General features: G+C 45.0%; 1 protein-coding gene across 1 annotated transcript in view; it reads left to right on the top strand.

Moving 5' to 3' along the window:
• LOC104995374 (cytochrome P450 2A13-like) overlaps window positions 1–5,540 on the top strand; it is a 7,980-nt gene extending 2,440 nt beyond the window's left edge. The window contains 6 exon segments of the mRNA XM_010849255.1: window positions 95–255; window positions 1,594–1,770; window positions 2,716–2,857; window positions 3,550–3,737; window positions 4,393–4,534; window positions 5,051–5,540. Coding sequence (XP_010847557.1) covers window positions 95–255; window positions 1,594–1,770; window positions 2,716–2,857; window positions 3,550–3,737; window positions 4,393–4,534; window positions 5,051–5,232 — 992 coding nt within the window. The 3' untranslated portion in view covers window positions 5,233–5,540.
• Window positions 5,541–24,014: the final 18,474 nt, after the last annotated feature.

The following is a 24,014-nucleotide window of genomic DNA, read 5'->3' as shown; positions in this document are numbered from 1 at the left end:
CCCCCCCTGCCCTTCCCGGACCGCATCAGACCGCGAGCTGCCTCTCCGCTAAATCCCTGTCTCTCCCCAACCCCCTCCGCTCTCATCCCCCCAGGCGCCTTCATCGATCCCACCTTCTTCCTGAGCCGAACGGTCTCCAATGTCATCAGCTCCATTGTCTTCGGGGACCGCTTTGACTACGAGGACAAAGAGTTCTTGTCACTACTGCGAATGATGCTGGGAAGCTTCCAGTTCACCGCTACGTCTACCGGGCAGGTAACCCGAGTCGACCTGGCTCTACCCTGCCCCTACGGCAACCTGCCGATTCCCCCGCCCCCGCACCCCCCACACACACACACAAACATGAGACAGGTGCCCCAAACTCCCATCCTCCCCCAGACAGGGTCCCCTCAAAACCAGACCACCACTCTTGGACAACTCAACAGTGGCACCAGAGCCCAATACTCATTCTCCAAGGACACCTGGATATCTCAAAAGATGCACCCTCCACCAAAAAAGAAGTAAGAAGAAAAAAACCCTGAAGAAAAGATACATGTCCTCAACCCAGCTTTCTTACAAGACAGGTGTCCTCATCCCAGCTTATCTTACTGTACAACAAGTGGTCCCTTTTTAGACACTCCATCTCAAAAAAGGGGAGGGGACCTCTTGGTAGTCCAGTGGTTCCGACTCTGCACTTCCAATGCAGGAGGCATGGGTTCGATCCCTGGTTGGGGAACTAAGATCCCACATGCTGCTTGGCGTGGCAAAAAAAAGAAAAGATATTTTCTTTCCATCTGAATTTCTTAACACCTGGCAAGTGGTCACCTCAGCCTACTTCCTGACTACCTGGACACCTGGTGCTTCAAAATTCAGCCCACCAAAATCATTGGCTATCCACACAGATGTCCCAAACCAGCCCACTGGAATCTCCAGAGAGTGCCTCCTCCCCAGTTCACTTAAATAGCTGAACATGTAGACAGGTACCCCAACCAAGACCCCTAAATGCATAAACACCTAGGTAGATTGTTCCCCACACACCCAAATAAGTGTCCCCTGATCCAACTCATTTCCAGCACCTGCAGAAGTGCCCTCCATTGGCCCATTTGAATGTCTGAACACCTGAACAGGTGTTTCCCACCTTAACACCTGCACCCCAACTCCACTTTAGTACCTCAACACTTGCACAGAAACCCCAACCCAGACCCCCTAAACATCTGGGCAGTTGTGTCCAACTGAGACCACACCAATGCCTAAACACTTAGACAGGTGACCAACCCCTATACAAGTCCCGCCTAAATAGCTAAACACCTGGACAGGTGTCTCCCAACCCAACCTCATCTGAATATATGAACCCCGGGTGTGTTTCTCCAATCCAACATCATCTGAATATCTGAATATGCATCCCAGTCCATCTCCCTGTAATCCTTGGACAGGGGCCCTCACACATAACTCATTGTGAAAACACATGCCCATCCAGCCTCATCAAAATATGTAAACATCTGGGCAGGTGCCTGTAACCCAGTACCTGCCTTGCCCTGAGACAGGGCCCACTCCCACCAGGTCCTGCACACTGACAGCCATCCTTCCCTCCCCTTCTCCCCTCCCCATCCTCAGCTCTACGAGATGTTCTACTCAGTGATGAAATATCTGCCAGGGCCACAGCAACAGGCCTTTAAGGAGCTGCAGGGACTGGAGGACTTCATAGCCAAGAAGGTGGAACAAAACCAGCGCACGCTGGACCCCAACTCCCCACGGGACTTCATCGACTCCTTCCTCATCCGCATGCAGGAGGTACACCCTCACAGCCAGGATGAAGAGGTCCAGAGCCAGGCAGAGGGAAATCAAGCTGGGGGTGGAGGAGAACAGAGGCCCATTGAAATCACCCCTCCCCCAACCTAATAATAACTCACCGACTCTATGGACAGTTTGAGTAAGCTCCAGGAGTTGGCAATGGACAGGGAAGTCTTGCATGTGGCCATCCATGCGGTCGCAGAGTTGGACACGACTGAGCCACTGAACTGAACTGAACTAACCTAATAATCTTCACAATCCCAGTGATAATTAACCATCACTCTTCCACTACTGGAGTTCCCAGGTGGCACCAGTGGCAAAGAACCCACCTGCCAATGCAAGAGACATAAGAGATGCGAGTTTCATCCCTGGGTCGGGAAGATCCACTAAAGGAGAACATGGCAACCTACTCCAGTATTCTTGCCTGGAGAATCCCATGGACAGAGGAGCCTGGTGGGCTATAGCCCATGGAGTCACAAAGAGACAGACACCACTGAAGTGACTTAGCACGCAGGCCCCAGGGGTTAGGACTCTGCATTCTCAGTGCCAAGGGCCCAGGGTTTAATCCCTGGTCAGGGAAGATTCTGCAAGTCACATGGCACAGCCCCCCCAAAAAAGGAGGGGTTTAATTTGAAAAGGTAATAAAATAGAGTGTTGTTACTTGCTCAGTCGTGTCTGACAGTTTGCGACCCCATGGACGGTAGCCCACCAAGCTCCTCAGTTCATGCACGGGATTCTCCAGGCAGGAATACTGGAGTGGATAACAATTCCTTTCTCCAGGGGATCTTCCTGATCCAGGGATTGAACCCGAGTCTCGTGCATTGCAGGCAGATTCTGTCTGAGCCACCAGGGAAGCCCCTATAAAATAAAGAGACAGGTCCAAAGGGAAAACCCCCAGAAGGGCCCTGAGAGCATAGGGCTTCACGAAGCCCTCCATCCATGCAGGAGAAGGAGAATCCCAACACGGAGTTCTACAGGAAGAACCTGGTGATGACAACACTGAACCTCTTCTTTGCGGGCACCGAGACGGTCAGCACGACCATGCGGTATGGCTTCCTGCTGCTCATGAAGCACCCAGATGTGGAGGGTAAGGCTGGAGAGGGTGGGGAAGCGGACACCACGGACCCCTCCCCCAAATTCCTCTGAGCCTGCTGCAATGGTCCCATCTCTCACAGGTCCATGGACCCTCAGACACGCTCTGCTCTCTAAAGACTAGGTGATGTTTGGCTGATAAGCACCAGCCAAGTCTCACCAGCTGTTAAAATATTGAAAATATCTGCACTGATTGGTATATAGTTCCTGCGGCTGACCCAACCAAGTGCCCACCGCCCCCTCCTCCAGATATTCCCCAGGACTCTTCCTTTGCACCTCCCCTGTGATTTCCATAGGACCAGGTGAACAAGGTGGGCTTCCCTGGTGGCTCAGTGGTAAAGAACCTGCCTGCCAGTGCAGGAGATGCAGGTTCAATCTCTGGGTCAGGAAGATCCCCTGGAGAAGGAAATGGCAACCCACTCCAGTATTTCTGCCTGGGAAATCCCGTGGACAGAGGAGCCCGGCAGGCTACAGTCCATGGGGTCACAAACAGTCAGACACGACTGAAGCAACTAAACAACAACAAAGAGAACAAGACCCTGCACCAACAGTGTCTACAGCCGACGTCGGATCTGAGTGGTCTGCATCCACATCACACATGGATGTCATGCACGTTGTACATATTTGGATTTTCATTCCTGCCCTGAGTCCCCTCAAGAGCTAAATACGTTCTCCCCCCTCCCCTAGCCAAAATCCATGAGGAGATTGACCACGTGATCGGCAAGAACCGTCAGCCCAAGTTTGAGGACCGAGCCAAGATGCCCTACACATAGGCTGTGATCCACGAGATCCAGAGATTCGGAGACATGATCCCCATGGGCTTGCCTCGCAGAGTCACCAAGGATACCAAGTTTCGAGACTTCCTGCTCCCCAAGGTGCTGCCCCACTCAGCCCGCTCCCTGTGACCCTAAACCCCATTCCCCTTAGAACCTTCCCAGCCCATGACCCATGGGACCCACTCCCCTAATCAAAGACTTTCCCCACTACCGTGTCCCTGCCACCTTCCCCCTTGGAGACTCCTGAATTCCAGACCTCCCCAAGACCTCTTACCTCAAGGAATATGAACCCTATGTGCCTCCCAAATTTCTGTCTCAAGGGAAATGAACCTCATTTCCCCTAGACCTTCAAGGACATGATCTCATGTCCCCCAAGCATCCTGCCTAGAGGGACACGAACCCCACGTCTCCCAAAATTTCTTTCTCAGGGAACATGACCTTCCCACCCCCTCAACCTCCTGCCATGGGAGGCATTAACTATGTGTCCCCGAAACCATCTGCTCCAGGAGACACAGAACCCGTGCTCTTCAAACTTCCCTTCTCAGGGGACATAAGCCCCATGTCAGCCAAACTTCCTGTCTCCGAGGACATGAATCTCGTGTACCCCAAAGCACCTCCTTCAGAGGACCCCAACTCCCATGCCTTCCCTTGTCCTGACCTAGGACACCCAAATTCCCCCTCTGCCCACAATGTGCTTTCGTCATACCCATCCCCTACTCCACCTTATCAAAGTCCCCTCCCTCCTCTCAACCAGGGCACCGAAGTGTTCCCTATGCTGGGCTCTGTGCTGAGAGACCCCAAGTTCTTCTCCAACCCCCGAGATTTCAATCCCCAGCACTTCCTGGACGAGAAGGGGCAATTTAAGAAGAGTGATGCTTTTGTGCCCTTCTCCATCGGTAAGAGACACTGCCAACTCAACACCCACAGGGGCCTCCTTTATCTCTAAGGCTTAACCTAGCTTCTTTCTCCAGCTTGGAAGTCCTTCTTACCATATACCCTGGGGCCAATCAGCAATCCCCATAACTACGAAGAGCCCTGGCCAAAGCGAAAGAAAAGGAATGATCGTACCCGTTTCGAAGATGGGGAAAATCAAGGCCCAGAGTGAGAGATTTAAGTCCAAGGTCATTTAAATCCTTCAGATTCTTAGGAAGGCAATGACAGCAGTAGCCATATTTGAGTGTGTATTTAAGGGCAAGGGGTATCCAAAGTTCCAATTGCTACAGTCTGGGCTCATCCCACCAAAAGTTCTAGGGAAACAGGCTCAGAGAGGAGTAGCAACTTCTCTGCAAGTCTCTCCAGCCTCGACATTCCAGCCCTTCTTCCCTGAGAGGACGCAGCTGGGGGTCGGTAGTGGGGGTCGGGCAACAGTGAGAACAGGCCTCACCTCCGCGCCTCCCACTCTGGTCCTTCAGGAAAGCGGTACTGTTTCGGAGAAGGCCTCGCCAGAATGGAGCTCTTCCTCTTCTTCACCACCATCATGCAGAACTTCCGCTTCAAGTCCCCACAATCGCCCCAGGACATCAACGTGTCCCCCAAACTCGTGGGCTTTGCCACTATCCCTCCAAACTACACCATGAGCTTCCTGCCCCGTTGAATCAGGGCTGTGCCCGGGTGGGGCTGGTGGGAGGAGCAAATAGGGGAGGGAAGGGCCTGGGCGGGGGTTAAGAGGGAGGGGCGGGGCTAAGGATGGGGAAAGGAGGGGTATGGGGAGCGGAGGGGAGGGGCTAGGGGCGGGGGTAGGGAAGGGGCGGGGCTGTGGATGGGGAATGGTGGAGGGTGGGGAGGAAAGGGCAAGGTGGACAGGAGAGAAAGAAACAGAACGACTCTTTGTTCAGCTTGCTAGAGATGAGATGAGAGGGAAACTATTATACTTTGAATAGTAACTATAGCAGATATTATTTATTAAGCAAGTATTCTGTGTCAGTTCTATGCTTAAAGTATCTTAAACTCACCTCACTTAATGCTCACAAACCTACCGTGATAGGGAACAGTATCTATGCCCATTTTACAGATAACAAAGATGAGGCCCAGAAAGTTTACATCTATCTGAGGTCCCACAGAACACAAGTCAGTCAGTACTCAGCAAGTACATGAATACAGATGGCCATACTTAACCCACAGTCCTTGGATAGCATCCCCTCCTCAAGTGAAAACACAGCAACTTACTATATTATTACACAACCTGAACTGCTCTGTCCAGGGGACTTTTCCAGAGTCCTGATAGGCAGCTCACCTGGCTTCACTACGCACTTGCCTATGCTCTTCCCAACTCGGGCACACTTTGGATGACAGAGAGTATTTTGTGCCTACCACCAGATAAGGCTACTGTGTCCGACGGGAGTCAGACTGTTGTTGGTGTTGTTTTTCTGGATGTGCTAGGTCTTCACTGCTGCACGCAGGCTTTTCTCTAGTTGCAGCAAGCAGGGGCTACTCTTCATTGCAGAGCTTGGACTTCTCATTTTGGTGGCTTCTCTTGTAGCGGAGCACGGGCTCTAGGGGCACGGGTTTCAGTAGTTGTGATGCACTGGTTTAGTTGCCCCATAGCAAATGCGATCTTCCCGGACCAGGCATGGAACCTGTATCTCCTGCATTGCAAGACAGATTCTTAGCTACTGGACTACCAGGGAAGCCCTAGAAGTCAGACTTCTTAATAAAATGGATGGGAAAGAGAAGCTCTTTCAGCGAAATGCCAGAAGTTTGGTAGCGGCGCAGCCATGTCTCTGTGTGTGCATGTGTGTGGATGCACACGGGCAAGTATATGATAGCCTGTTCTCCAGAGTATATGCAGGAAGTCATATTTCCTATGGGTTTCTGAAGGTGGGGCTCTCTCTGATGGATCTGAAATCTGTGGTGTGTCTCTGAATCACCTGCTTACTCTCAGATAAGTTTGTGTATGTCCCCTTGGAAGTGGCATCCTTCATCACTGCACAGCCTGAAAATTCATAACACATCTGTTGCCCTAACGGTCCGGGAGTGAGCAACGAGAATGAAGACAGAACACGAAATCTGGTGCAATGGGTCAGGGGACCTGCAGCCTCTGTGGGACTGAGGTGCAGAGTCCACTTTGAATCCAGCTTTTATTCCTAATCGCAGACTACAAGACTTTCTCAGATCTTATCTTTCTCAAGACACGTGCTGTGTTAATCACGTACTCGTAAATGTCATGGACTACACTGACATAATCCATATCTCCTTGTCTTTACCCCAGGCCGTTCCCTTCTGGGCTAGTCTCGGGAACAGTCAGCAAGTGCACAGGCAGCGTTCATGTCTGACGCCAACCTGGTGTTCCAAGGTCCATGCTTTCATGATCCCAGTCATACTCCCTTCTGGGTCGGGCCTTGGGGTTTGTAACAAGGTGATTATTCTTAAGAAAAACACGCAGTATAATCATTAACACAGTTTCTTAATATATGCTGTTTTTCCAGGTGTTATTTCTGTGGAATTTCGCAAGGTTGTGAAAGTACAGTATTAGAAATTCCCACTACACACATCAGCTTTAGATCTTTGTATTAGACCACTGGTTAGTTCTAACCTTAGATCTAAATACTACACAAGTGTTGCCTCCACAAAACTTGCCACACTTGAAGGACTAGTGATTTGAGATCAAGTGAGAGGAAATCTGGTCCTTTGAACCCTGCAAGTTTCCTAACAGGCTGATTCTCAGGATTTTCAATTTCCATTGTCTGTGTTTGATCACTTGGGTTCCATGAATTGGCTGCTTCATACTCACTGGGAGGAGCTAAGAATCCACAGTGTCACATTCTTTATTATTACAAGCACGCTATTAAACAATTCAGTGAAGTGAAAAGTGAAAGTGTTAGTCATGTCCAATTCTGTGCGACCCCATAGACTGTAACCCGCCAGGCTCCTCTGTCCATGGGATATCCCAGGCAAGAATACTGGAGTGGGTTGCCATTTCCTTCTCCAGGGGATCTTCCTGACCCAGGGATCAAACCCAGGTCTCCTGCCTTGCAAGCAGATTGTTTACCACTTGAACCACGAGGGAAGTCCCTAACAATCCAGAGTCAGAATCAAACCTTATCCATCCATATACGTGGTCACTTTAAGAGGCTTCCAGAAACCACACCTGGGAGAAATCTCAGAATCGTGGCTTAACTAAACTATTGAATCTTGGAACTGCAGAATCCACAATCGTAATCATGGGATCTCAGGTTCCCACAACCTTAGACTCAGAACGTTTGAATTACTGATGCTTGGAATTCTTGAAGCACAGAATTTTAGCATCAGAGTTTCCCCTGCCCACATCCTTGGGAACTGCATTCTTAGTCCCTCTGGTGGCAAATGTCCATTCTCCAAGTTGAAAGTTCCTTCTGAGAAAGAGTTAAGAGAGAAAAGGAAGGGCTGGAGCTAGCTGGGTTCTGACAATGAGGCACATTCTCCAGGGAAAGGTAGAGTGGCTAGTGGGTCTTTGTCTAGCAAGAAGGGAGACGAGAGGGAAGAGAGAACAAATGTTAATCTCCAGAATCTCAAACTTACACTTGAAAAGGGAAAAGCGGGAATCGATCAAGGCATCACCAAAGGTGCCAGGAGAAGTCACATTCTAGCCCCCAGTGCATCCATGTCACCTGTCCAGAGAGATGCTCCCAGCTTTGTCGCTCTGGAAGGGCCAGTGACCCAACCCAGCAAAGAGACAGTGCTGGGGTGGAGGTGTGAACAGAGGCCCTGGATTCTGGTCCAAGCTTTGTTGCTATTAATAAGTCCTTGGGTCTTCCTGAGCCTCTCTCTGGCCTCTTTCTCATCTGACTCCTTCGTCACAAGAATTACTTGAAGATTGAAATATGGTGTAGTGCTGAACTTTAAAACTCAAAGGCTGCAGGGATGAGAGGATGAGAGTAGTGATGCTTCTGTGTAGCTTGGTTTTCACTATTGTCTTCTGCCAAGCCAAGAATCCTTAGACATCTGTTGTTGCCATAATGACAACCACAAGCAGCGTGTGTTGAGTGCCTGCTATGTGCCAAGCTCTGTGCTGAGCCCTTTGTATGAGCATCACAAGCTGGGCTTACATCAACAGAAATATATCGTCTCACAGTTCTGCAACCTAAACCCCAAATCAAGGTCAGCCAGATCATGCCCCCTCTGAAACCACTGGGGAATCCTTCCTTGCCTCTTCTTAGTTTTCAGTGGCTTGCAACAGTCTTTGGAGTTGCTTACCTTGCAGCTGTATAATTGCAAAATCTGCCTTTGTCATGACATGGTATCTTCCCTGTGTTTGTCTCTCTTCACATGGCCATCTTTTTGTAAGGATACCAGTCATACTCCAGGATGACTTTATCTTTACTGATTCTATCTTCAGTGATTCTTTTTCCAAATAAGATCACACTCTTAGGTACTGGGAGTTCAGACTTCAGCATAGCTTCTTGACACAGTTTAATCCATAACACCACTTAGGCATGCACTCATTCAAACCAGACATCTTACAAGTGTCTGCAAGGTGAGACTAGAATGATCTCACGTTACAAATGAGCAGAGAGACTTAGAGGAAGTTTAAAGAATCTGCCCAGGGACTTCCCTAGCAGTCCAGTGGGACCAATGTAAGGGATGTGGGTTTGATCCCTGGTCTGGGAACTGAGATCTCACATGCTGAGGAGTGACTAAGTCCGCACACCTCAACTAGAGAATTTGTGTGATACCACGAAAGATCCCACATGACACAGCAAAGATCCTGAGTGCCACAGTTAAGGATTGACAGAACCAAATAAATAAATAATTTTTTTTTTTTAAAAAAGAAGCTGCTTAAAGTAACACAGGACACAACAAAGGCAGACAGCTGGGTTCCAGTGCGCCTCTCTGGAGGTTCCAATGATGATTCAGATCGACCTCCTGCCCTCAGAGGAATTCTGAAAGAGGGGAATGGTGCTTGGAAGAAATGTTTTGAAGAAAGGAGGTAGAGGGATGAAAATGCAGATGTCATATCACCCCTGATTCAGATGCCTAATGTGCCATGTGTGGCTGTTCCCAGGACGCATGCAAACCTGTATAAACATGTGCACAGAGATACCTGTATAACTGACCCAGTGCTTTTCTTACTCATGAGAGGTATGCTGATATTTTGTATTGTTTTCTGTCTTATTTTTTTAATGCTGGTGACAACCCCTCAAGCTGCTTTTATGACTCATCAGTTTGATTCAAACTGCAGTTTGAAGAGAGAAAGCTTAAAAGATAAATTCCAAACTTGCTGAGTTAGTCTCCAAGATCCTTTCCAGTCTGGGTTCTGCCCTCCTCTCCCAGTCTCATTTCATGACATCCATCCCATGACACTAAACAGATCCTATTCCCCAAGCTCACCAAACTTCTGTTACTGTGAGTGGATTCGTCACATCTGCAAGCATTTGAATTGACTGTTCCCTCTGCCTAGAATGCCATTCCTGCCCTCTCTGCTGAAGGGAAGGACTGTTGTGGTGGTGGTATTGGCTGGAATAACAAGCCAACAGGAAAGAAAGAATCCTTTCTTCTTCTACCAGGGTCATTCCATTCTCCTCTTAATGGTCCAGTGGGACCCAGCAGGAAATGAAGAGAAAAAAATGGTTCCCAAGATTTCCAAAGAAGTACCACAAAGGAAAGTATCAAAACACGGCTTTGACGTGTAATTTTTCAGACAATGTTGGCTATGATGGCTACTTAGCATCCTTCTCCACAATCTCTTGCAGAAAACAGAAAATAAGGAAATACTTCTCAACTTATTTAAGGAGGCCAATATTCCCTTGATGCCAAAGTGAGACAATGATAGTACAAAACAGGAAATTACAGACCAATATCCTTCATAAATACAGATACAAAAATTGTCAACAAAATATTAGCAAATCAAACCCATCAACATATTTTCAAAAAAAAGAGCAATATAGCCAGTGAGGTTTAGTCCCAGGGTAAAGGCTGGATCAACATTCAAAAATGAATGTTGACCAAGGAACAGATGCAATTCAACCAAGAAAGTATATTCTTTTCAACAAATGATGCCACAACAGTTGAATATCCACATGGATAAAAGAAATGAATCTAGACACAGCCCTGACACTGTCTACAAAAATCAATTCAAAATTGGTCAAGGATCTAAATGTAGAATGGAAAATAAAACTTTTAGAAGATAACAGAAAATCTAGGTGTCCTTGGGTCTGACAATGACTTCTGAGACACAACACCAATTGATAAATGGTCTACAATAAAAATAAAAACTTCTGTTCTGCAAAGGACAGTTAAGAGAATGAAAAATACAAGCTACAGACTGGGAGCAAATGCTTGCAAAGCACATATCTGATAAATGACTTGTATCTAAAATATACCAAAATAAAAAGACATAAAATTGGACAGTAAGATAAAAACAACCCAGGGACTTTCCTAGTGGTCCAGTGGCCAAGACTCCGTGCTCCCAATGAAGAGCGCATGTTCCATTCCTGGTCAGGGAACTAGATTCCACATGCTGCAATTTTAAAAGATCTTTCATGGTGCAACCAAGATCCAGCACAGCTAAATAAATAAATGTTTCTTGAAAAAAAAAAAGAAAAATGAAAAAGCAAGGCAAAAATTCTGAACAGACACCACACCAAAGAAGATGTGCAAGTATTGTAAGAAACAATACTTGACATCACATTTCATTAGGGAATTAACAAATCTTAAAAATACTGAGCTATCCGGGATACACATCTACTGAACAGCTAAAATCCAAAATACTGACAAGACCAAGTGCTGGCAAGGCTGTGGCACAACAAGTATGCTCACAGATTGCTGGTGGGAATGCAAAATGGTTCAGCCACTTTGGAAGACAATTTGGCAGCTTCTTACAAAGCTAAACATTGTCTATCATATGACCCAGCAAATGTACTCTTTGGTATTTATACAAATGGGTTAATGAATTCCTATTCTTAAATTTCCTTGAAATCAAGTCCCAGCTCCTTTTTGCTTAATATCCCTTTCCTCAATTTATCTCTGCCCGCTCTCATTTTAGTATAAGCAGTAAGAAGAAAAAGAAGAGAAAGTCGTTCAGTCTTGTCTGACTCTGAGACCCCATGGACTGCAGCTCACCAGGCTCCTCTGTCCATGGGATTCTCCAGGCAGGAATACTGGATTGCTATGCCTTCTTTCAGGAGATCTTCCCAACCCAGAGATCAAACCCAAGTCTTCCAGCCTCTACTCCTTATACGACTCCAAAGTCACCCACACTTTAGGTGTTTGTTACAGTGGCACCCCACTTTTTTAGCATTCTACTTCACAGGCTTCCCAGGTGCTGCAGTAGTAAAAAAATCTGCCTGCCAACACAGGAGATGCAAGAGATGCAAGTTCAATCTCTGAGTGGGGGAAGACCCTCTGGAATAGGAAATGGCAACCCATTCCAGTGTTCTTGCCTGGAAAATTCCATGGACAGAGGAGCCTGGTGGGCTACAATCCATGGGGTTACAAACAGTCAGACATGACTGAAGCAACTTAGCAGGCACACACGGAGGAAGAAATGTATAAATATGATCAGATTAGAGGTAACTACCCTTCCTCTGAAGTATATCCAATGATGAAAGAAAAAAAGAAGGAAGGAAGAGAAGGAATGAGGGGGGAGAGAGAGAGGGGATGCCAGGGAAGAGAAAGAGCTCTGGATACAGGAAGAGAAAACAAAAACTGGAGGGACTTCCCTGGTGGTCCAGTGGCTAAGATATCATGCTCCCAAGGCAGGGGGCCTGGGTTCAGTCCCTGATCAGGGAACAAGATCCCTCATGCCACAACTAAAGATCTCACATGCCCCAACGAACATGGAAGATTCCATGGGTCGCAACTAAGACCCAGAGCAGCTAAATAAATAAACTGGAAAAAAAAATCCCAATTTGATCTAAGTGGAAGACCAAGATTTATAGAGAGAATTTGTACATTCAAAAGCTAAAAGGGCATAGACACTCAAATATAACAACAATTATACACTAACAAATTGAATAACCTAAATAAAGTAGACAAATTCCTAGAAACATTCAACCTACCTAGAGAGACTGAATCATGAAGAAACAGAAATACGAACAGATCTACATCTAATAAGGAAATTAGTCATCAAAAATGTCCCGTTAAAGAGAAGCCCAGGACCAGATTGCTTCATTGGTGAATACTATGAAACATTTAAAGAAGAATTAATGCCAATCTTTCTTAAACTCTTCCCAAAAAATTGAAGAGAAATTTTTCACAGTGTTTTGAACATCAGTCTTAGCAATATCTTTCTGGATATGTCTCCTCAAGCAAGGGAAGCAAAAGCAAAAAAAAAAAAAGACTCTGGGACAACACAAAACTGAAAAGCTTCTGCACAGTAAAGGAAACCATCACCACAAAAAAGACAACCTATTGAATAGGAGAAAATATTTGTAAGTCATACATCTGATTAGGTGTGAAACCCTAGATATATAGAGAACGCATACAAGGAACAATAAAAAACAAACAACCCATTACAAATGAATAGAAGAGCTGAATAGACATTTTTCCAAAGAATACATACATATGGCCAAGAAGCACAAGAAAACAGTATTTTGTTACTAACGTTCATACTGTCTAAAGTGATTTATGGACTCTATGCAATCCTTATCAAAATCCAAATAGCATTTTTCACAAAAACAGAAAAAAGCAAAAATTAATATGGAGCCACAGTTCAGTTCAGTTCAGTCACTTGGTCGTGTCTGACTCTTTGTGATCCCATGAATCGCAGCACGCCAGGCCTCCCTGTCCATCACCAACTCCCAGAGTTTACCCAAACTCATGTCCATCGAGTCAGTGATGCCATCCAGCCATCTCATCCTCTGTCATCCCCTTCTCCTCCTGCCCCCAATCCCTCCCAGCATCAGGGTCTTTTCAAATGAGTCAACTCTTCGCAGGAGGTGGCCAAAGTACTGGAGTTTCAGCTTTAGCATCATTCCTTCCAAAGAAATCCCAGGACTGATCTCCTTCAGAATGGACTGGTTGGATCTCTTTGCAGTCCAAGGGACTCTCAAGAGTCTTCTCCAACACCACAGTTCAAAAGTATCAATTTTTCGGCGCTCAGCTTTCTTCACAGTCCAACTCTCACATCCTTACATGACCACTGGAAAAACCATAGCCTTGACTAGACAGATATGGAACACCAAATAGCCTAAATAACCTTGAGGGGGTAAAAAACAAAGCTGGAAGCATCACACTTCCTGATTTCAAAATATGTTACAAATTTACAATAATTAAAGCAGTACTGTGCCATTATTGCTGTTATTGTTTAGTTACTAAGTCATATCCAATTCTATGGGACTCCATGGAATATAGCCTGACAGGCTCCTCTGTCCATGGAATTTCCCAGGCAAAATACTGGAGTGGGTTGCCATTGCCTTCTCCAGGGACCCTTCTAGACCCAGAGATTGAACTTGTGTCTCCTGCATTGCAGGAGAATTCTTTACCACTGAGCCACCTGGGAAATTTAAAATAACTTAAAGACTTAAATACAGAACGTGACACCATACAGTTGCTAGAAGAGAGCACAGACGAAACATTCTCTGACATAAATTGTATCAATGTCTCTTTTTGTTGGCTTGTTTTCCTTTTTTGCCACACTTCAAGGCTTGTGATCTTAGTTCCCCAACCAGGGATCAAACCAGGGCCCTCAGCAGTGAAGGTGAAGCACGAACCCTAACCACTGGACAGCAAGGAATTCCCACCAATATTTTCTTAAGTCAGTCTCCCAAGACAATAGAAATAAAAGCAAAAATAAACAAATGGGACCCAACAAATTATAAGCTTTTGTACAGCAAAGAAAACTGTAAATAAATGAAAACTATAAACAAATGGGCTGAGAGAAAATATTTGCAAATGATGCAATCAACAAGGGATTGATTTCCAAAATATACAATCAACTCATACAATTCAACAGCAACAACAAAATAGAAAACAACACAATCAAAAAATGGGCAGGAGAGCTAAATAGTTCAGTTCAGTTCAGTCACTCAGTTGTGTCCTACTCTGCAACCCCATGGACTGCAGCACACCAGGCCTCCCTGTCCGTCACCAACTCCCAGAGTTTACCCAAACTCATGTCCATCTAGTCGGTAATACCATCCAACCATCTCATCCTCTGTCATCCCCTTCTCCCCCTGCCCTCAATCTTTCCCAGCATCAGGGTCTTTTCCAATGAGTCAGCTCTTCACATGAGGTGGCCAAAGGATTGGAGTTTCAGCTCCAACATCAGTCCTTCCAATGAACACCCAGGACTGATCTCCTTTAGGATGGACTGATTGGATCTCCTTGCAGTCCAAGTGACTCTCAAGAGTCTTCTCCAACACCACAGTCCAAAAGCATCAATTCTTCAGTACTCAGCTCTTTATAGTCCAACTCTCACATCCATACATGACTACTGGAAAAACCATAGCCTTGACTAGACAGACATTTGTTGGCAAAGTAATGTTTCAGTTTTTTAATATGCTATCTAGGTTGGTCATAACTTTTCTTCCAAGGAGTAAGCATCTTTAAATTTCATGGCTGCAGTCACCATCTGCAGTGATTTTGCAGCCAAAAACATAAAGTCAGCCACTGTTTCTACTGTTTCCCTATCTATTTGCCATGAAGTGATGGGACCAGAAGCCATGATCTTAGTTTTCTGAATGTTGAGCCTTTGTATTATTAGAGAAATGCAAATTAAAACTACAATGAGGTATCACCTCACACCAGTCAGAATGGTCATTATTAAAAAGTCTACAAAGAATAAATGCTGGAGAGAGTATGGAGAAAGGCGAGCCCTCCCTCATTGTTGGTGGAAATGTGAGTTGGTACAGCCACTATGGAAAACAGTATGGAGGTTCCTCAGAAAACCAGAAATAGAGATACCATATGATCCACCAATCCCACTCTTTGACATATATCCAAACAAACCACAGTTCAAAAAAATACAAAATACACACACTCATATATTCACAGCAGCACTATTTACAATAGCCAAGACATGAATCAACTCAAATGTTCATCAATAGATGAATGGATAAGGAAGACGCAGCACATATACACAAAGTAATACTGTTTAGGCATAAAAAAGAACGAATTTATGCCATTTGCAGCAACATGGATGGACCTAGAGATTACCATACAAAGTGAAGTCAGAAGAAAAGGTAAATACCACATGATATCACTTACATGTGAAATCTAAACTATGACACAAATGAACGTATCTATGCAACAGAAACAGTCTCACAGATACCGAGGAGACTTGCAATTGTCAAGGGGGAGAGGGGTGAGGAGAGGTGAACTGGGAGTTTACAATTAGCAGATGCAAACTATTATACATAAAACGGATAAACATGGTCTTACTGAAGAGCACAGGGAACTATATTCAATATCCTATGATAAACCATAATGAAAAAGAATATAAAAAAGAATATACACATATATGTATAACTGAATCACTTTGCTGTACAGCAGAAACTAACCCAACCTTGTAAATCAACTATATATCGATAAAATGAATTAGGAAAAAGAGAGAGAGAGAGAGACTGTTGGCTACTTAGCTGGTTAATATAATCACCACTAAAATCACAGGGCTCTAACCGCGTTTACTACTACTACTACTACTACTAAGTCGCTTCAGTCATGTCCGACTCTGTGCGACCCCATAGACAGCAGCCCACCAGGCTCCCCCATCCCTGGGATTCTGCAGGCAAGAACACTGGAGTGGGTCGCCCTTTCCTTCTCCAATGCACGAAAGTGAAAAGTGGAAGTGAAGTCGCTCAGTCGTGTCCGACTCTTAGCGACCCCATGGACTGCAGCCCACCAGGCTTCTCCGCCCATGGGATTTTCCAGGCAAGAGTGCTGGAGTGGGGTGCCATTGCCTTCTCCTAACTGCGTTTAGGTACTGTTCTATAGTTGGTGACTCACTCAATCCTCTCAACAATCCTCTCTGAAGCAGATACGGTTATGACATCTATCTCACAGGTCAGTAAGCTACATCCCAGAGAGGCTGAGCTTTTTGTCTAAAGTCACACAGAGAACAAGAGGCAGAGCTAGGATCCCAGTTCAGCTCAGGGCTGTGCACTTAACTAACATATTCAGCTGCCTCTCTCTGTGAACAACAGTCACATTTCATGTTTGGCCTTCTACTTCATGTCGTGTGTTCATACACGGTTCCTAAGTCATGATGATGGGAACAGGGGGACCAAGTTTGAAGCCTGCTCCAGACTCAGCCTTTAACTCTGCAATGCTTCAATGCATCAGAAGCAGTTACTGTAGTCCATTTCTATTATTACAGTTATTGTTGTTGTTTTTCTCATTTTGCAGGTGAAAAAAACTGAGTCTCAGACTCGAATGACATACCCACAGTTACATAGCTAAAAAATAGTAGTGCCCAGACTTGAACCAGATCTATTTGAGTCTTTCTTGCCCTTCCCAATCTAGACAGGCCCCCCAAACAAAATGTGAAATAATTTAACCTCTAGAGCCTTGTGTGTTTCACAATAGCATAGTTATCAAGTTTCAAATGTCTTCAGATTTGTTTTGCTAGCTTAGGTTCCAGTTTTGGCTGCTTTCCACAGTCTAAGGGAAAGGATAAAGAGTGGCTATTAGAAAACCCCAAAACCAAATGTCTTGTTTTTTAACAAACACTAATGTGCCCATGGCACCCCACTCTAGTCCTCTTGCCTGGAAAATCCCTTGGGCGGAGGAGCCTGGTAGGCTGCAGTCCATGGGGTCACTAAGAGTCGGACACGACTGAGCGACTTCACTTTCACTTTTCACTTTCATGCATTGGAGAAGGCATTGGCAACCCACTCCAGTGTTCTTGCCTGGAGAATCCCAGGGGGGATTCTGGGGAGCCTGGTGGGCTGCCGTCTTTGGGGTCACACAGAGTCGGACACGACTGAAGTGACTTAGCAGCAGCAGCAATGTGCCCATTCAGACTATTACCATCCATGTGCACAATCTCCTGGGAGGAAGCTGAAAATCTCTGATTCACACTATCTGTGTTATTTGTTATCAAGATTTATGACATCTTGGAACCACAGTCTCAAAACCAAAGGCTTAAAATATTATAATCGTTATACACTGAGTCAAAGTCTCTTTAAAAGGTTGTTGTAATATGAACCTTTAAAAATTTCTCCTATTCCTTAAAAAACTAGGAATAAAATTGCCATATAACTCAGTAGTTCCACTACTGGGCATGCACTCCAAGGAAACCAGAACTGAAAAAGACACATGGACCCCAATGTTCATTGCAGCACTATTTACAATAGCTAGTACATGGAGGCACCCTAGATGTCCATCAGCAGATCAATGGATAAGGAAGTCGTGGTACATATACACAATGGAATATTACTCACCTATAAAAAGGAATGCATTTGAGTCAGCTTTAAGGAGGTGGGTAAACCTAGAGCCTATTATACAGAGTGAAGTCAGAAAGAGAAAGACAATTACCATATACCAGACCACCTGACCTGCCTCTTGAGAAATCTGTATGCAGGTCAGGAAGCAACAGTTAGAACTGGACATGGAACAACAGACTGGTTCCAAATAGGAAAAGGAGTACGTCAAGGTTGTATATTGTCACCCTGCTTATTTAACTTTTATGCAGAGTACATCATGAGAAACGCTGGGCTGGAAGAAACACAAGCTGGAATCAAGATTGCCAGGAGAAATATCAATAACCTCAGATATGCAGATGACACCACCCTTATGGAAGAAAGTGAAGAGGAACTAAGAAGCCTCTTGATGAAGGTGAAAGTGGAGAGTGAAAAAGTTGGCTTAAAGCTCAACATTCAGCAAACGAAGATCATGGCATCTGGTCCCATCACTTCATGGGAAATAGATAGGGAAACAGTGCAAACAATGTCAGACTTTATTTTTCTGGGCTCCAAAATCACTACAGATGGTGACTGCAGCCATGAAATTAAAAGACGCTTACTCCTTGGAAGGAAAGTGATGACCAACCTAGATAGCATATTCAAAAGCAGAGACATTACTTTGCCAACAAAGGTCTGTCTAGTCAAGGCTATGGTTTTTCCTGTGGTCATGTATGGATGTGAGAGTTGGACTGTGAAGAAAGCTGAGCGCTGAAGAATTGATGCTTTTGAACTGTGGTGTTGGAGAAGACTCTTGAGAGTCCCTTGGACTGCAAGGAGATCCAACCAGTCCATTCTGAAGGAGATCAGCCCTGGGATTTCTTTGGAGGGAATGATGCTGAAGCTGAAACTCCAGTACTTTGGCCACCTCCTGCGAAGAGTTGACTCATTTGAAAAGACCCTGATGCTGGGAGGGATTGGGGGCAAGAGGAGAAGGGGATTACAGAGGATGAGATGGCTGGATGGCATCACTGACTCGATGGACATGAGTGTGAGTGAACTCCAGGAGCTTGTGATGGACAGGGAGGCCTGGCGTGCTGTGATTCATGGGGTTGCAAAGAGTCGGACATGACTGAGCGACTGAACTGAACGGAATGCATATATATGGAATCTTGAAAGATGGTACCAACGATCCTACATACAGGCAGCAAAGGAGACACAGATGTAAAGAACAGACTTTTGTACTCAGTGGGAGAAGGAGAGGGTGGGATGATTTGAGAGAATAGCATTGAAACATACACATTACCATATGTAAAATAGATGACCAGTGTGAGTTTGATGTATGGAGAAGGGCACCCAAAGACGGTGCTCTGTGAGGACCTGGAGGGATAGGTTAGGGAGGGATGTGGGAGGAGGGTTCAGGATGGAGGGGACACATGTTTACCTATGGCTAATTCATACTGATGTATGGCAGAAACCATCACATTGTTGTAGCTATCCTCCAATTAAAATTAATAAATACAGTTTTTAAAAATTACAAAAAATTTTTTTCTCCTTAACCACTATGACCAGAGAGTCCAAAATGGTGAAAAAATGCAATCAACTATTCAGTACATCTGCCTGTTCTTATTTGCCAGAAATCTGGTATCCTCATCTTGAGAATCCTTCTGAGTAGCCTCTACCACAGTTGTCCAAACATTTAAGACTACAGATTTCGTGGAAGGAAGCAATCTTCACTCTCAGCCAGTATGAGAGGGGCTGTGACCTGGCATAGCCTCCAAACATGATTTGACAGCATCAGCCAGAATTATAAAGAAATGTACTATATGACTCAGCAATTCCACATCTAATCATTTCTCCACAGATGTACTCAAACACCTGCAAAATGACCCGTGTGCAAGTCTGTTTGTTGTGCCATTGTTTAGCAGTGAAAGACTGGAAATGACCCAAGTGTTCTTCATGAAATGACTGATAAATTGTGGTGGTTGTTGTTTTGCTGTTTAGTCGATAAGTTGTGTCCAGCTCTTTTGCAACTCCATGGACTGTATGTAGCCCACCAGGCTCCTCTGTCCAAGGGATTTTCCAGGCAAAAATACTGGAGTAGCTTGCCATTTCCTGCTCCAGGGGATCCTCCCCACCCAGAGATTGAACCCATATCTCCTGCATTACCAGGCGGATTCTTCACTGCTGAGCCACCAGGGAAGCCCCTCCAAAAAAACAAACAAACTGTGGTAGATCTATCCAATAGAATTCTGTGTCAGTCAGGATCCCAGCAGAAAAGTAAGTCACACACAAGTAAGATAATTGAGCATTTAATAATAGCACTATTTACAAAGTGAGGGGTATCCAATGAGGGATGGTGAAACACCTGTAAACTAGCCACAGAGAGGCTCCGTTACACCCTTATCCTTGAAGGGTCAAAGGGAGAGAGCAGTCCCCAGAACCCAGTGAAACCTATGGGTACAAAAGAAGGCCAACAGGAGTCACGGCCAAAACAAGTTGCACAACCAAACTCATCAGTGGGGAGGAGGGAAACAAAAGCCTTTCCTAAGGGAAGGACCAGTGGGAGGGAAGAAAATATTTTGAAAATAATACAATCTACCACAGACGAGACTTCCAGCAACTCTCCTACCACCATATGGATAATACCAGACAATAAAAGAGACAAAGAGAGCAGAGAGATTGAGAAAACCAGAGTCCCACTCCAGTGTTCTTGCCTGGAGAACCCCAAGGACAGAGGAACCTGGCAGGCTACTGTCCATGGGGTCGCAAGAGTCGGACACAACTTAGCAACTAAACTACTACTGCTGCTAAAGACATCATCACAATAAAAAAAGGCTAAGTGCTGAAGAATTGATACCTTCAAACTGTGATGCTGGAGAAGACTTGAGAGTTCTTTGAACAGCAAGGAGATCAAACCAGTCAATCCTAAAGGAAATCAACCCTGAATATTCATTGGAAGGACTAATGCTGAGGCTGAAGCTCCAATATTTTGGCCGCTTGATTCGAAGAACTGACTCATTGGAAAAGACCCTGATGCTGGGAAAGATTGAAGGCAGGAGGAGAAGGGGATGACAGAGGATAACATGGTTGGGTTGCATCACTGACTCAGTGGACATGAGTTGAGCAAACTCTGGGAGATGATCAAGGAGAGGGAAGCCTGGCGTGCTGCAGTCCATGGGATCACAAAGAGTTGGACATGACTGAGCAGCTGAACAACAAAGATATCATTTAAAGCCTGAATCCAGTATGTCTGTCTGCTCTTGGCCTGCCCCAGAGATCCTAAAAATAGATTCCCATTTCTGCCTAAATGAATTTGAGTTAGATTTCCATTGCTTACAGCAGTAGAACTACATTTTTGGAGGGAAAGGCTTAGTCAAGCTCTGTTACACTCTCCGATCAGTCGTGAACACTGACTCAATTCCCATTGGTTGGAAATCTCAACCAATAAACTTTCCCAAAGGAATCAACTGTCTACGTTAAGAGACAGAGACCAATAGCATCATAGCTTCCTAATATTTTAACAGGACAACTTGAAAATATACAGAAAAATTGAATGATTTTGTACAGTAAGTCACTGCCTCGGTTCTGTAAGTGGTATTAGTAAATGTTAGTTGCTCAGTCATGTCCAACTCTTTGTGACCCCCATGGACTTTAGCCCACCAAGCTTCTCTGTCCATGGACTTCTCCAGGCAAGAATAGTGGAGTGGGTTGCCATTCCCTTCTCCAGGGTATCTTCCCAATCCAGGAATCGAACCTAGGTCTTCAACATTGCAGCCAGTCTTTTTTACCATCTGAGCCACCAGAGAAGCCCCAAACAAATCTGTCCATATATGTATCTTTTATCCACCCAATCTATCTGACTGGGTTTTTTTAATGCATTTCAAAATAAATGGCAGATATCATTCCTTAATTCATCCCTTAATTCACAAATAGCATCATTTTGTAATCCTTCAAAACAAGACATCCTGTGATACTTAGAAGCACCAGAATGAGAATCTGAGACTCTCAGACTCCCAAAACCTTAGGTTCAAGGACACTCAAAAATGCAGAACTGGGTGAGACTTCCCTGGCAGTCCAGGGGTTGAGACTCTGTGCTTCCAATGCAGGGGCCATTGATCCTGAGATTCTTCTGCATTCGTCTTTACAGATAACATCCACAGCTTCTCCATGATAGCAAAAATGTCCTGAGAAGGTGAGCTTTCTTTCCATCACTCATCCTAAATCCTTCCTAATCATAGCTTGTGAGGAAGAGGATGACTGAACAGCTTTTCTAACACAAAGTTCCCCCCCAAGGGAAATAAAAGATTGGAAATAACCCAAGGTTTGAGATTGGCTGAACCGACATACACATGAAAAAATGACAGAGATGAAATGTGGGTTAATTCCTATAATCCCAACACTAGGAAAGAACATGGGTGTAGTTGAAAACAGAACAAGAAGCAACAGGAGGAAATAGCTTTCATGCACCAGCTTCTCAGATCTTATCCAAACTGGAGCTGCTCAGCCCCACTCCAAACTTTACAATGGCCACTTCCCATTTAGCAACTAAGCTCAGCTCAGCTCTTAACTGAAATCCCATGCTTCTCTGGGGTTTAGGAGAAGGAAGGGCTATGGAAGGAAGGGGTGCAGTGTTCTGGCCCAGGCTTTGCCATGATTCCTTGTGTCATCTTGGGTATGATGATTGCCACTTCTCCCACCTTGAAAAGTCTGTGGTAAATGCTAAAGGTGTGACCAGATAGCCAAGAGCTCAGAAAAAGTCAAAGGTTGCAGTGATCATCAAGCAAGTGCTGAGTGCTCCCTATGTGTCAAGCACTGTTCAAAGCACTTTTCACTTTTCAATTGGTTGAATCCTTACAACAGCCCCAAGAGTTAGATGCTGTTATTATCCTCATTGTACAGAGGAGGTTAACTAAGGCACAGAGGAATTAAGTAACTCATCCAGTGCAGTCTGGTTCTGAGACAGGAGGTAGATGCCCCCCCTCCCAGGGTAGACACTCCAAGAAGAGACTAGCAGGACCATTGAGGAAAGAGGCTGAGCCCTACCCAGACAGAAGATAAGAGACCACATATTTCTCATTCTCGAAGTCAGGAGACCTCCCTGACTACCCATGTGCAGAAAGACTCCTTGGAGGTCAAAACAGGAGTGATGCTAAGTGTTGCTAACTACCCATAGGCCTCTTCGGTGGAATGCATCTTGGCTAAGAGATGGATGTGTACACATGGAAGGATCCCTAGATAAACTAAATGTGGACTGTGAACCAGGCAAATCAAAATAATTGGTCAAAGGAAAACCAGAAGAAATGCCCCATACAAGTAATTCAAACTGCCACGAGAGTGTTCCTCTCTCTCTCTCTGCATCTGCCCATGTGTCTATCCACATATACTGTACTCTTTTTTCCTCCTAATAAAACACTTCGTTTCACTGTTTTACATCTTTATGCGGATTCTGCCTTTCCCTTCTCCAGAGGATCTTCCCAACCCAGGGGTCAAACCCAGGTCTCCCACATTGCAGGCAGATTCTTTATCAGCTGAGCCACAAGGGAAGCTCAAGAATACTGGAGTGGGTAGCCTATACCGTCTCCAGAAGATCTTCCTGACCCAGGAATCAAACTGGGGTCTCCTGCATGGCAGGCAGATTCTTTACCAACTGAGCTACCAGGGAAGCCCCTAAGTCAACTATACTTTGATTTAAAAAATTAAATCTAAAAAAGTAACAATAATAAGTAAACATAGACCATACTTGGCAATTAATAAACTCCCCCAATGACCCACACTCAGAGATTGAATTAAAAAAAATATCATACAAGACACAGTAAGGATGAAGATAGATGAATAGAAGGTATACTAGTTTAATATCTCCCGAAAAAAAAAGACAGTGTGGCTATAAATACTTTATGAAACAAGATTAACACTATGGAGAAAAAAAATTATTAAGACTAACAGGAACATGGTGAAAAAAGGACCTGTGCACCTGGAAAATGAAACAATCCCGACACATAACAAGATAGCCCTAAGTTACAAGATCTTAACTTACCCTTGTGAGTAACTGATAAATCAAACAGATTTTTAAAATACTAAGAGTATAGAATAGTTGAAAAAGATATTTAATTAAAGAGAC

The sequence above is a fragment of the Bison bison genome, unplaced genomic scaffold (genome assembly GCF_000754665.1).
Source record: "Bison bison bison isolate TAMUID 2011002044 unplaced genomic scaffold, Bison_UMD1.0 scf7180017864280, whole genome shotgun sequence".
Taxonomy (NCBI): Eukaryota; Metazoa; Chordata; class Mammalia; order Artiodactyla; family Bovidae; genus Bison; species Bison bison.
The sequence above is the reverse complement of the archived record's forward strand: the minus strand, read 5'-3'. Positions and strand labels throughout refer to the sequence as shown.